This window comes from Gorilla gorilla, chromosome 9 (genome assembly GCF_029281585.2).
Source record: "Gorilla gorilla gorilla isolate KB3781 chromosome 9, NHGRI_mGorGor1-v2.1_pri, whole genome shotgun sequence".
In the NCBI taxonomy this organism is placed as follows: Eukaryota; Metazoa; Chordata; class Mammalia; order Primates; family Hominidae; genus Gorilla; species Gorilla gorilla.
This window is the reverse complement of record NC_073233.2, coordinates 70,002,090-70,011,931: the sequence shown is the minus strand read 5'-3', so window position 1 is coordinate 70,011,931 and position 9,842 is coordinate 70,002,090. Positions and strand designations below refer to the sequence as shown.

General features: G+C 51.4%; 1 protein-coding gene across 10 annotated transcripts in view; it reads right to left on the bottom strand.

The window, feature by feature from the left end:
* Positions 1-291: 291 nt before the first annotated feature.
* INCENP (inner centromere protein) overlaps positions 292-9,842 on the bottom strand; it is a 30,503-nt gene continuing 20,952 nt past the window's right edge. For 6 of the 10 annotated variants that reach the window (XM_019037584.4, XM_055354297.2, XM_063693213.1 and 3 more), the window contains 8 exons: positions 9,498-9,607; positions 9,300-9,420; positions 8,827-8,961; positions 7,708-7,952; positions 6,043-6,121; positions 5,751-5,858; positions 4,397-4,547; positions 292-2,875 (listed from right to left, as the gene is read on the bottom strand). In XM_019037584.4, coding sequence (XP_018893129.4) covers positions 2,661-2,875; positions 4,397-4,547; positions 5,751-5,858; positions 6,043-6,121; positions 7,708-7,952; positions 8,827-8,961; positions 9,300-9,420; positions 9,498-9,607 — 1,164 coding nt within the window. In that variant the 3' untranslated portion in view covers positions 292-2,660. The remainder of the gene's footprint in view (positions 2,876-4,396; positions 4,548-5,750; positions 5,859-6,042; positions 6,122-7,707; positions 7,953-8,826; positions 8,962-9,299; positions 9,421-9,497; positions 9,608-9,842) is intronic. The other 4 variants (XM_019037585.4, XM_004051334.5, XM_055354301.2 and 1 more) reach the window with 1 other exon arrangement.

Below are 9,842 nucleotides of genomic sequence, written 5' to 3'. Positions count from 1 at the left end.
ACAGCTCCAAGAAAATAAATAGTTATAAATCTAAGAAAATACGTACCAGATCTGTATGCTGAAACTATAAAATGCTGAAGAAAGAAACTAAACATGCAAATAAATGGAGAGACACGTCATGTTCACGGATTAAAAAGCGATCATAAATATGTTAATTCTCCCCAAACTTATCTATAGATTTAATGCAATTCTAATCAAAATCCCAGCAGGACTTTTGTAGCTAAGCTAATCCTAAAATTTAAATGGAAAGGTAATACTGATACAATAGTCAAAATAATTTTAAAAGAAAAATAAAATTGGAAGAATTATATTACCAGATTTTAATACTTATTACAAAGCTATAGTCATCTTGACTTATGTGGTATTGGCAAAAGGAGAGATGTACAGATCAATGGGAGAAAATAAAAAGTCTAGAAATAGACCCATACCAATATGGCTAACTCCTGACAAAGATATAAAAGAAATTAAGCAGAGAAAGGATAGTCTTTCCAACAAATGGTGCTGGAACAACTAGACATCCATCCATATGCTCCTAAACACAAACAAAAAACATAAACCTCATACTTAAAAAAAACTTAACTCAAAATAGATCATAAATCTAAACGTTAACATGTAAAATAATAAAACATTTAGAAGAAAACAAAGGAGAATTAGGACCTAGGACTAGACAATAGTTTCTTAGACATGACAAAAAAATCACACTCTATTTTGAAAATTTAATTAATTGGACTTCATCAAATTAAAATTTTTGTTCTGTGAAAAACACTGGTAAGTAAACAAAAAGACAAGCTGGGCTAGGCATGGCAGCTCATGCCTACAATCTCAGCATTTTGGGAGGCCAAGGCAGAAGGATCACTTCAGGCCAGGAGTTCGAGACCAGCCTGGCCAATGTAGCAAGATCCCATCTCTAAAAAAAGAAAATTTTTTTAAAGACAAGCTACAGACTGGGAGAAAATGCTGCAAAGCACATATCTGACAACATATTTGTATCCATAATATGTAGATTCTTAAACCCAACGGTAATATAACAATCCAATTTTAAGATGAACAAAAGATTTGAAGACTCTTCACCAAAGACATACAGATGACAGAAATGCACATGAAAAGATGTTCACCATCAGCCATTAGGGAAATTCAAATTAAAGCCATGATTAGATATCAGTACACACCTATCAGAATGGCTAAAATAAGAAACAGACAATACCAAGTGCTGATAAATATGTAGACCAATTGGAATTACCTTTCTGCTGAATAACAACTTTTTCTTAAACACACTATGTAAAGATGCTTTAAGTGATATTTTGATATTGTGGTTTTAGACAGACACACTCGCCAATTGACTCAGTACAAGTGTCTAGTCAGAGAATATAGGGAAAAGAATTTGAATCGCACAACATATTTGAACAAAACATAAAATGCTTTTCTTGGCATGGGTAGAAACTTCCAGACTTCCATCTATTGTGTTCACTATTTCCTCATTTTTAAGTGTTCTTGGATTTAGGCTTTATTTTGTCCTTAAGCAGAACTTCTGAAAAAGTTCAAATAGTAAACATATTCAGCTTTGCATGGAGGGGCCTCTGCTGCACAACTTATCACTGCCCTCGGAGCAGAGCAACTGGAGACAACAATGGAAATGGGCATTTCCATTGCTTGTGTTGCGATAAAACTTTAAAGAACTGACTGTGGCTGGATTTGGCCCACAGGCCATAGTTTGGCAACCCGGGGCTAGAGTAGCAGATACATGCATTCAGAAGGCAGCAGGAGGCAGCTCATAGGCAGGACCACAGCCAGCTTTCATTGGTTCTAAGCATTTAATTAGCAGCTGCCTGGTTTTGCTGGGGAAATATCTCGCTGCTTGTAAGCACTGGTCCCAAGGTGGTCTCAAGGGATACCCCTTTTCTACTCAGACCTCATGCTTCACCAGCACATAGGTGTTCTCAAGTCCATTTGCACCTGAGCAGCACGGGTGGAGCCTGGGGAATGGAGAGGGTAGGGGACTAAGTGGCAGGGCCGTGTCAAGACCCAGGTCTTTCCCAGTGAACAAACTCCCCTTTACAAACAGGGAGCACCCCAAAAAATAGGAAGGAGCTCCACCTGCCCCATCGTGACAGTAACTGAAGTGTTCCTCAAGGGTCATCCAGGCAGTGGAACCACTCACTGCAGCAGCATCTCCGAGGGTGGGGGCCTGCACCTGGTGATCCTGAGGCACACCGCAGGTGATGGAAGAGTACCTTCGTCCTACAGGCCACTGGTGGCCCAAGACACACAGCTACAGGGCCGGGACTGAGGCGCCCAGTCTTCATGGTATCAACAGCAGGCTTGAAGGAATATACTTTATTAATCTACCTCCCAAACGCCAAAATGCCAAAGACTAAAATGCTAACATTCAGCTAAATTAAAACAACTATTTACAGAGCACTGTCTGCAGGCCATGTGGGGCTGAGCCCATTTCTTCCCCACCCGCCCATCCTCCAAACAGGCCTGGGGCCACCTGCTACCTGCAGCAGAAACACCCAGCACAGAGGACGTTTATATACACCTGGCCAAGCCCTCCACAATGGCATGCCAAGAAGGAGGGCAACAGACCAAGACAGAGACCGACAGACAGACAGATAGACACGGACAGGAGGCGAGGCTGCCAAGAAGGCCGCAGGCCAGCCTCAGTGCTTCTTCAGGCTGTAGGCCAGGCTGCTGGGGACCCTGGCGCCCTGCAGGGGTGGTGAGTTCCAGACAGCAGAGCTGGTGCGCTTGTGATAGCGGGGCTTGCTCTTCTTGAAGATATCCTCCAAGTCCAGTGGGAGAATGGTTCCAAAGAGCTCCAGAAGGTTCGGTGGGTGGTAGTACTGGTGAATGATAGCCTGGCTGAGCTGGGTGCCTGCAGGAGACAGACCAGACACTGCCTTGGGGCTCTCCATGAACCTCCCCATCCCCTGCCCACCACAGAGCCCTGTCACCCTCTTCAGCCCTGCCCCTGCCTGTACCACCACCAAACCCAGAGAACGCCCTTGTGTCACATCCTTCCAACCTTCCTCTGGCAGCTTAACCTGTACAAAGTCCTCGAGAGCTCGCATGAGCCAGGCACTCCTTGAACCTGTCCCGACCACCACCTGGGAGGCAGGTTCTGTATTCTCCCATTCAGCAGATTTGCCCAAAGGCATACAGCTAATAATGGCAGAGCCTATGTTTGAAGACAAGCCCAGTTCCAGAGCTTAAGCATAGGATGCCATCCTTGACCACCTTGGCCAGCTGCTTCTCACAGACCCCACAGGCCCTGGTGCAGTGCTGAGGGGGCCTCTGGGCAGTGGATGTGGTAGAGCACAGTCCTGACAACGGGGCTGAGGAAGACCCAGGGGATCAGGAGGCCAGACATGCACCAGCACTTGCTCAGCACCAGGTGCGGCTCTAAGGGCCAGCCGTGAGCTCACTCATGTCACTCTCAATAGAACTCCTCAGCTGGGTCTTGTCTTCACCCTCCCTTTCACGGATGAGGAAACTATTTAAGTAAGCTGTTCAAAGTCACCTCCGATTAGATGGCTTTGCAAGCGAGCTGGCTCCTGCTCACTGCCATCTCCCAAATGACTTGACACTAGTAGTTAAGAGGCTTAAAGCACATGCCAGTTACTGTAGGGTTCAGATGAGGTGAAACTCACAAAAACAAGTTTCTGTAGCATGCCTACCAGCTATGGGATTCCAGGCCCTTCCCTCTGGGGCGTCTGCGCCCCTCCCTCACTTCCAGCTCAGCAACCACTGCAAGGCACCCACGGTACCCACGGGCCCCATCCACTCTGGCAGCACCCACTTCTAGCACCTACCCTGCTCACTCAAGCTGGCCTTGCACTCAGGCCTGAGACATTGCAGTCACGCTCACCCACATTCTGGTTTAATGCTGGGGCCTGTAAACTCCAGGTCAGATCCTGCTCAAGTGCCTCATGCACTCCTCATGGGCCTTTCCTGCCTCCCCGAGCTGGCCGGAAGCCCCAGGCTCCAGCTTGGTGTTCTGCCTAAACCCTTCCCCATTCTAGCTCTGCCCCTGCCCCAGGTGGCTTACTTACGTCCAAGTCTCTTCAGCCCTGCTGGATGGGACTCTAAGGAAGGGCCTAGTCCAAGTCAGGACATCCAGCAGCATATGCCATGCCCAAGCCCAGCACAATTTCATATATTTGTTGAGAACAAAGGAATCCAACCTCATAGGTCTGGTCCTCCGGAAAGCACAATGACCACAGGGTGCCCCACACTCCCCAGGGCACATGCATACCCAAGGCCAGAGCCTCGAGCTGCCAACTTAAGCACACGGCAGCCTCCCAACACCGCAGCAGCCAACCCACTACTTCCAGGGCCCTCAAGGTGAGGACCCGGGAGGGCCTGAGTCTCCCAGGGAGCTGTGGGCTTTGCTTACCTCGGGCCCAGGTGGGGATGGGCTTCCGGGGATGGGCCTCATCATCGGTGGAGTCGTCGCTATTCAGATCCATCCCATAGTTATCTGGGTTGATCTTGGGAGGGGCCCTGTGCCCTTGCGGAGTCATCTGATATGAGGTACAAGCTGGAGACTGGAAAAACAAATGTGGCCTTCAGCTCCCTCCGTGGCATTCCCATCTCTCACCACCGAGGAGTGCTGGGGCACTGCTCACCTCCTCCCATTTCACAGGAGAAACAAAAGGTGAAGGATCACTTTTTCTTTTTTTTTGAGACAGAATCTCACTGTCGCCCAGGCTGGAGTGCAGTGGTGTGATCTCGGCTCACTGAGACCTCCGCCTCCCAGGTTCAAGAGATTCTCATGCCTCAGCTTTCCCAAGTAGCTGGATTACAGGTGTGCACCACCACACCCGGCTAATTTTTTGTATGTTTAGTAGAGACTGGGTTTCACTATGTTGACCAGGCTGGTCTCGAACTCCTGACCTCAAGTAATCTGTCCCCTTGGCCTCCCAATATGCTGGGATTACAGGCGAGAACCACTGCACCAGGCCTACTTTTTAATTTTAAAAACTCACAGAACACACACTACTCTGTATCTCCTTTTTTCATGCTAAGGTGTATTGCAAACTTTCTTCCAGGTCAGTGTGTCTAGAATCCTCCTGGGAACCACTAAGGAGACTCCAGGATTTGCAACATAACCATCCATCATTGACAGATACCATACTAACTTCCAAGTTTTCCACATCTTAACTATGCTGCAATGAAAACATTGTTTTGTTTGGTAACAGCAGTGAAGTGAAAATAGATCAAATGCTCATCAAGAGGAGCCGGCTGAATTCCAGCACAAGTACACAGTCATCAAAACTAAGAAATTGACCTGTGTTGAAATAGACAGATGTCTATAATATACTAAGTGAAAAAAAACCATGGGGGTTGGGGGCCTGGAAATCAAGCCACCAAATGGTATGTGCCCATTTTAAATATGTATGTGTATGGGTGAAAGAGAGAGAGAGAGAGAGGGTATCTGTGTGTGTGTTAAAAGGGTTACATATGTAAAAATCTAGAAGGATATACAACGGGCTTAGTAGAGTTTTCCTGAGGGTCCCCTTTTTTAAAACTGTATACTCTTTTATAAAGTTTAGTTCTTTTTTATACCCCACCTCAACAAATTCTACTTTTAGAATAACAAAGAATATAAAAAATAGTAAAAACAATCGGGCCAAGTGTATCTGTCCTTTTCCTTAGGGGCCTAACACAGTCTGTGCCTCTAGCTACTGGGAAGAGAATAGAGTGGGCCCCTCCACCTGAGAGCCTCTCCACTGGGGCCCAGGCTGCACCTGTACGTCCACAGTCACATTCAGGGCCTTGCTGGCTCCTGCTGCCTCCTTGGCTTTCTTCTCTTGCTCCTCCTGCAGCTGCCGCTCAGCCAGATGCTGCTGCTCTTCCTGGAACCCAGGTGGCAATGGGGTGTTAGGGAGCTGTGCAGGTGCCCTTCCCTCCCCTCCCCTTCCCTCCGCTCCCTTCTCCTCCCTTTCCCTCCCCTCCCTAGGCAGCCCCTGTTGCAGGAGTCCAGACCCGCCCACAGCTCAGGGCAGACCCCAGGGGAGCCCGCAACCCAGCTCCCCTTACCTTCTTCTTCTTCTCCTCCAGTTCCCTCTGCAGCCGCTCCTTCTGCAGCCGCAGGGCCTTCTCCCGCTCCTGCAGCTCCCTGAGGACCCAGCAAGAGCCTGTTAGGACAGGAAGTGGAGCCCCAGCCCAAGCCCTGTTCCCATATCTGCTGGGGAAGCCAGGCCCAGCCAGTAGGACACACCTTAGAAAGTGGGATTGCTGAATGGGCAACCAGCTTAGAGCCAAGAGCTGCGCTTTTGCCCCGGGGCTAGAAGTGTGCACACCTGACGGTGCAGGGAACACAAGCTGGAGCCCAACATTTGGCCCCCACTTTTCCTTGTAACTTAGGTCTCTGAGCCTCATAACACTTTTATACAATGGAGACCATAACACATTTCCTCCAGGGTCAACACGAGAATCAAATGGGATAATCCACAATACCCCTTATTATCCTAACCTTCAGGGCAGACACCGGCTCCAAGCATGAACAAGAGGCTGTGGATGAGTTCTGGAGTCACCTCCACAACACACTGGCTCATGGCTTTGAACATGTCATTTAACCTCTCTGGACCTGTTTCCCCCTGTGTGAAGTGGAGCTGATGGCTCCCATGCCACCATGGGCTTCAATTGAGGACTAAACAAGGAAACAGGTGTAAAGCATGCTGCTCGGGTACCCACCAAAGCTGCTGACACTATGACTATCACACTGCCACCCTCAAAGCCCCTGCCCTGCCCAGCACCCTGCATATTAGCTGCACCCTACACCTTCTTGCCTTCCCAGACTCTGCCCAGAGGACCAAGGACAGCTTTGTCCCCATCAAGCAGCCCTGACTCAGTGCAGCCCTCTGGCTGTGACTCTTCACTTATCTGATAAACCTGAAGCCACCCACGAAGATGGACACAGAAAAAAAGTGCTGCCTGGTGTTTCCCAGGAGGTAGAGCGGGAGAGGGAACAGCTATGGGGCCTGCGTGTCTCACACACACGGGCCTTGTGCTCTACTTCTGTGCGCACAGACACAGGATCCCATGTATCTCCTGACCAACAGTGAGTGTGGCTTTTCCTCCTTGGCATCCCCATGACTCTCAGAACAACCAGGCACAGGGTAGGCCAAGGACAAATACCTGTAAAACTAAACATGGAACTCTTGTCTATTGTACAGAGACCACTGCATCTGCACAGCTGGGAAATCCCAGGGCTCCTGGGTCCACGGTTCCCAAGGCAGGGGAACAGTCTGAAAATATCGGTAGGGGGCAATCTGAGTTATCGTCCTCACCAGGGGAGATGCATTTAGTGGGGACAGGGGCCAAGGATGCCAAACATCCTGCAATGTAACACAAAGATCTTTCCTGCCCAAAATGCCCATGGTGGCCCTGCTGAGAAATATCAGCTCATCCTCTGAGCACCACACCCCTGCCAGTTACAAAAAGACACCTAAGAGGTCAGCACATGCAGCTGGAGGCAGAACCAAGCCAAGCCCTAAGCAAGCCCACCTACCACTCCTTGCATCTCCCATAGCCAATGGGCAGTGTATTCAGGTGGGCCACTAGCTGTAGGCCTCTGGGTTTGGTGCCAGGGAAAGCACCTGCAAACCGTCACGTGCAGGTGGGGCTGTGTCCAGGCAAGGTTCACACTGTTTCTCTTCCACACACATGGAAGGCAAGCAGGCGGGCCAGCAGGTCCCTTACCTCTCGGCCTGGAGCCGCTCCTGCTCCCGCCGACGCTCCTGCTCTGCCAGCTGTCGCTCCTGCTCGCGCCGCTCCTGCTCGCGCCGCTCCTGCTCTCGCCGCTCCTGCTCGCGCCGCTCCTGCTCCCGCCGCTCCTGCTCCCGCTGCTCTGCCAGCCGCTTAGCCTCGGCCGCCTTCCGCAGCCGCTCCTGCTCCTCTTCCTTCTTCTTCTGCAGTAGCTCTTGGTGCCGCCGCTCTTCCTCCTCCTGAAACGGAGAGCAAGGTCAGGTGCTGTGGCCAGGCCCGGGCCAGAGAGGCAGGACAGCAGCCCTACTCCCCCGAAGCCCAGGTGCCCCTCATATCAGCCACCACCACGGACAACCCAGGAATGGCATCGTGGGACATCCCGAGCAAGGCTCTGCCAGAACCACCAGCAGCAGCCTGAAAAGGCATCTTGTGACAGCTGCTGCTGCTGTAGATTTAGCAGAAAGGAACCTCGGAGCCAAACTCACTAGCTATGAAACAACGGGCAAGCATTTAAAACCTCTGGCCTGCTTCCTCGTCTATAAAATGGAGACGGCAGTTACTCCTACACTTCATGGGGTTGCTGGGTTTATATGCACAACACACAGCAGGGCCTGGCACACAGTAAATAACTGACCTTGGTGACTAGTCACATAACCCCTAACGATGGATTTGCCTTCTCTAGAGTCCTAAGACTGACTGGGAAGAGGTGGGCCCTTACTCTTATAGGCAGAACAGTCAGGGGGTGGACCATAACAGCAATTGTATAGAACTCTTAGCAGGCATCAGACACTACTGAGCATTTTACAGACATTAACACATTTAACCCTCACTGGTACTTGAAGACATGGAAGCAGAGAGGTCAAGCAGCCTGTAGAAAGTCACACAGCTAATAAATGGCAGAGCTGAGATAGGCAGTCTGGCTCCAAGTACAAGCACTTAACCCTCAAATTACTGCTGCTACAGGAGAGGCAGGTTATGGTCACCATCCCTGCCCTGGAGACTTCTGGGAAACCTCCTTCTTAGCATGAAGCAACAAGATGGTCTGGGTCAACCAGTGGGGCCCCATGGTGCTGAGACAGCGCCCACCCCACCCACCTCCTCCCTGAGGCCCACCTGCGCTCGCACCTGCTGCAGCCACCTGAGCCTACGCGTCTCCTCCTCCTGCTTCCTGCGCGCTTCCACCTCCTCCATCTTCTTGGCCGCCGCCTTTTTCTTGGCCTTCTCCTCTGCCAGCCGCTCCTCCTTGGCCTGCAGAGCCCACCCACACGTGCCCATTGGAGCACCCACATTCAATCCTGCAGAGTGGGGCCCAGAACTCTGTGTGGCAGGCCCCACCTGCCCCTGCACACCTGGCTTGTTCCCACCGCCCAGGGAGAGGACACCAGAAGCCGGTCCTGCCTGAGTGTCAGACCCCACTCACAAAGGGCTGCCAGGGAAACCCAGAGCTGAGTGGACTCCAGGGCCCATGGGGCAGACAGGAGATGGGTACAGGAGTACAGTGACAAATCTGCAATTTCCTGAGGGGTCCAGTCCTAACCCTTGGCCCAAGTCTGAATTGCCTGGGCCTCCACAGCCCAGGCTCCCACCTTCTCAGTCTTCTCGTCAATCTGAGCAAACTTCTGCTCAATCTGCTTCTTCTTCTCCTCCTTCATCTGCTCCACCCGCTCGCGGGCCTGCAGCACCTTGCGGAGGCGTTCCTCACGCTTCCTGCGGGGCATAGGATAGTCATGGGGAGCCCCACCAAGGCTGGGATGGGCCACAGTCCAGGAAGCCAGGCCACTTACAGCTTCACCTCCTCCAGCCGCCGCCGCTTGTCCTCTTCCACCTTCTGCCTGCGCAGCTGCTCGGCCTCCTCCTTCCGCCGCAGATTCTCCAGGCGCTGCCGCTCCTTCTCCTGGGGTGGCGGGGAGCGAGGGAGATGGGACATGAGCAAGGACGACCCCCCACCCAGCCCCAAAAGCTGCCCACAGTCCCCAGCAGCCTGCAGCCACGTGGGTGGCAGCATCAGAATGCTTCTTAGGCAGAGGTATCCCCAACGTGGCCCCAACAGCACCCAAGCCAAGGCCCGCAGCTCCCGCCTTTCCTCCCAGGAGCACTCAGCTACCTCGCAAGGGCCTGAGCCACAGTGC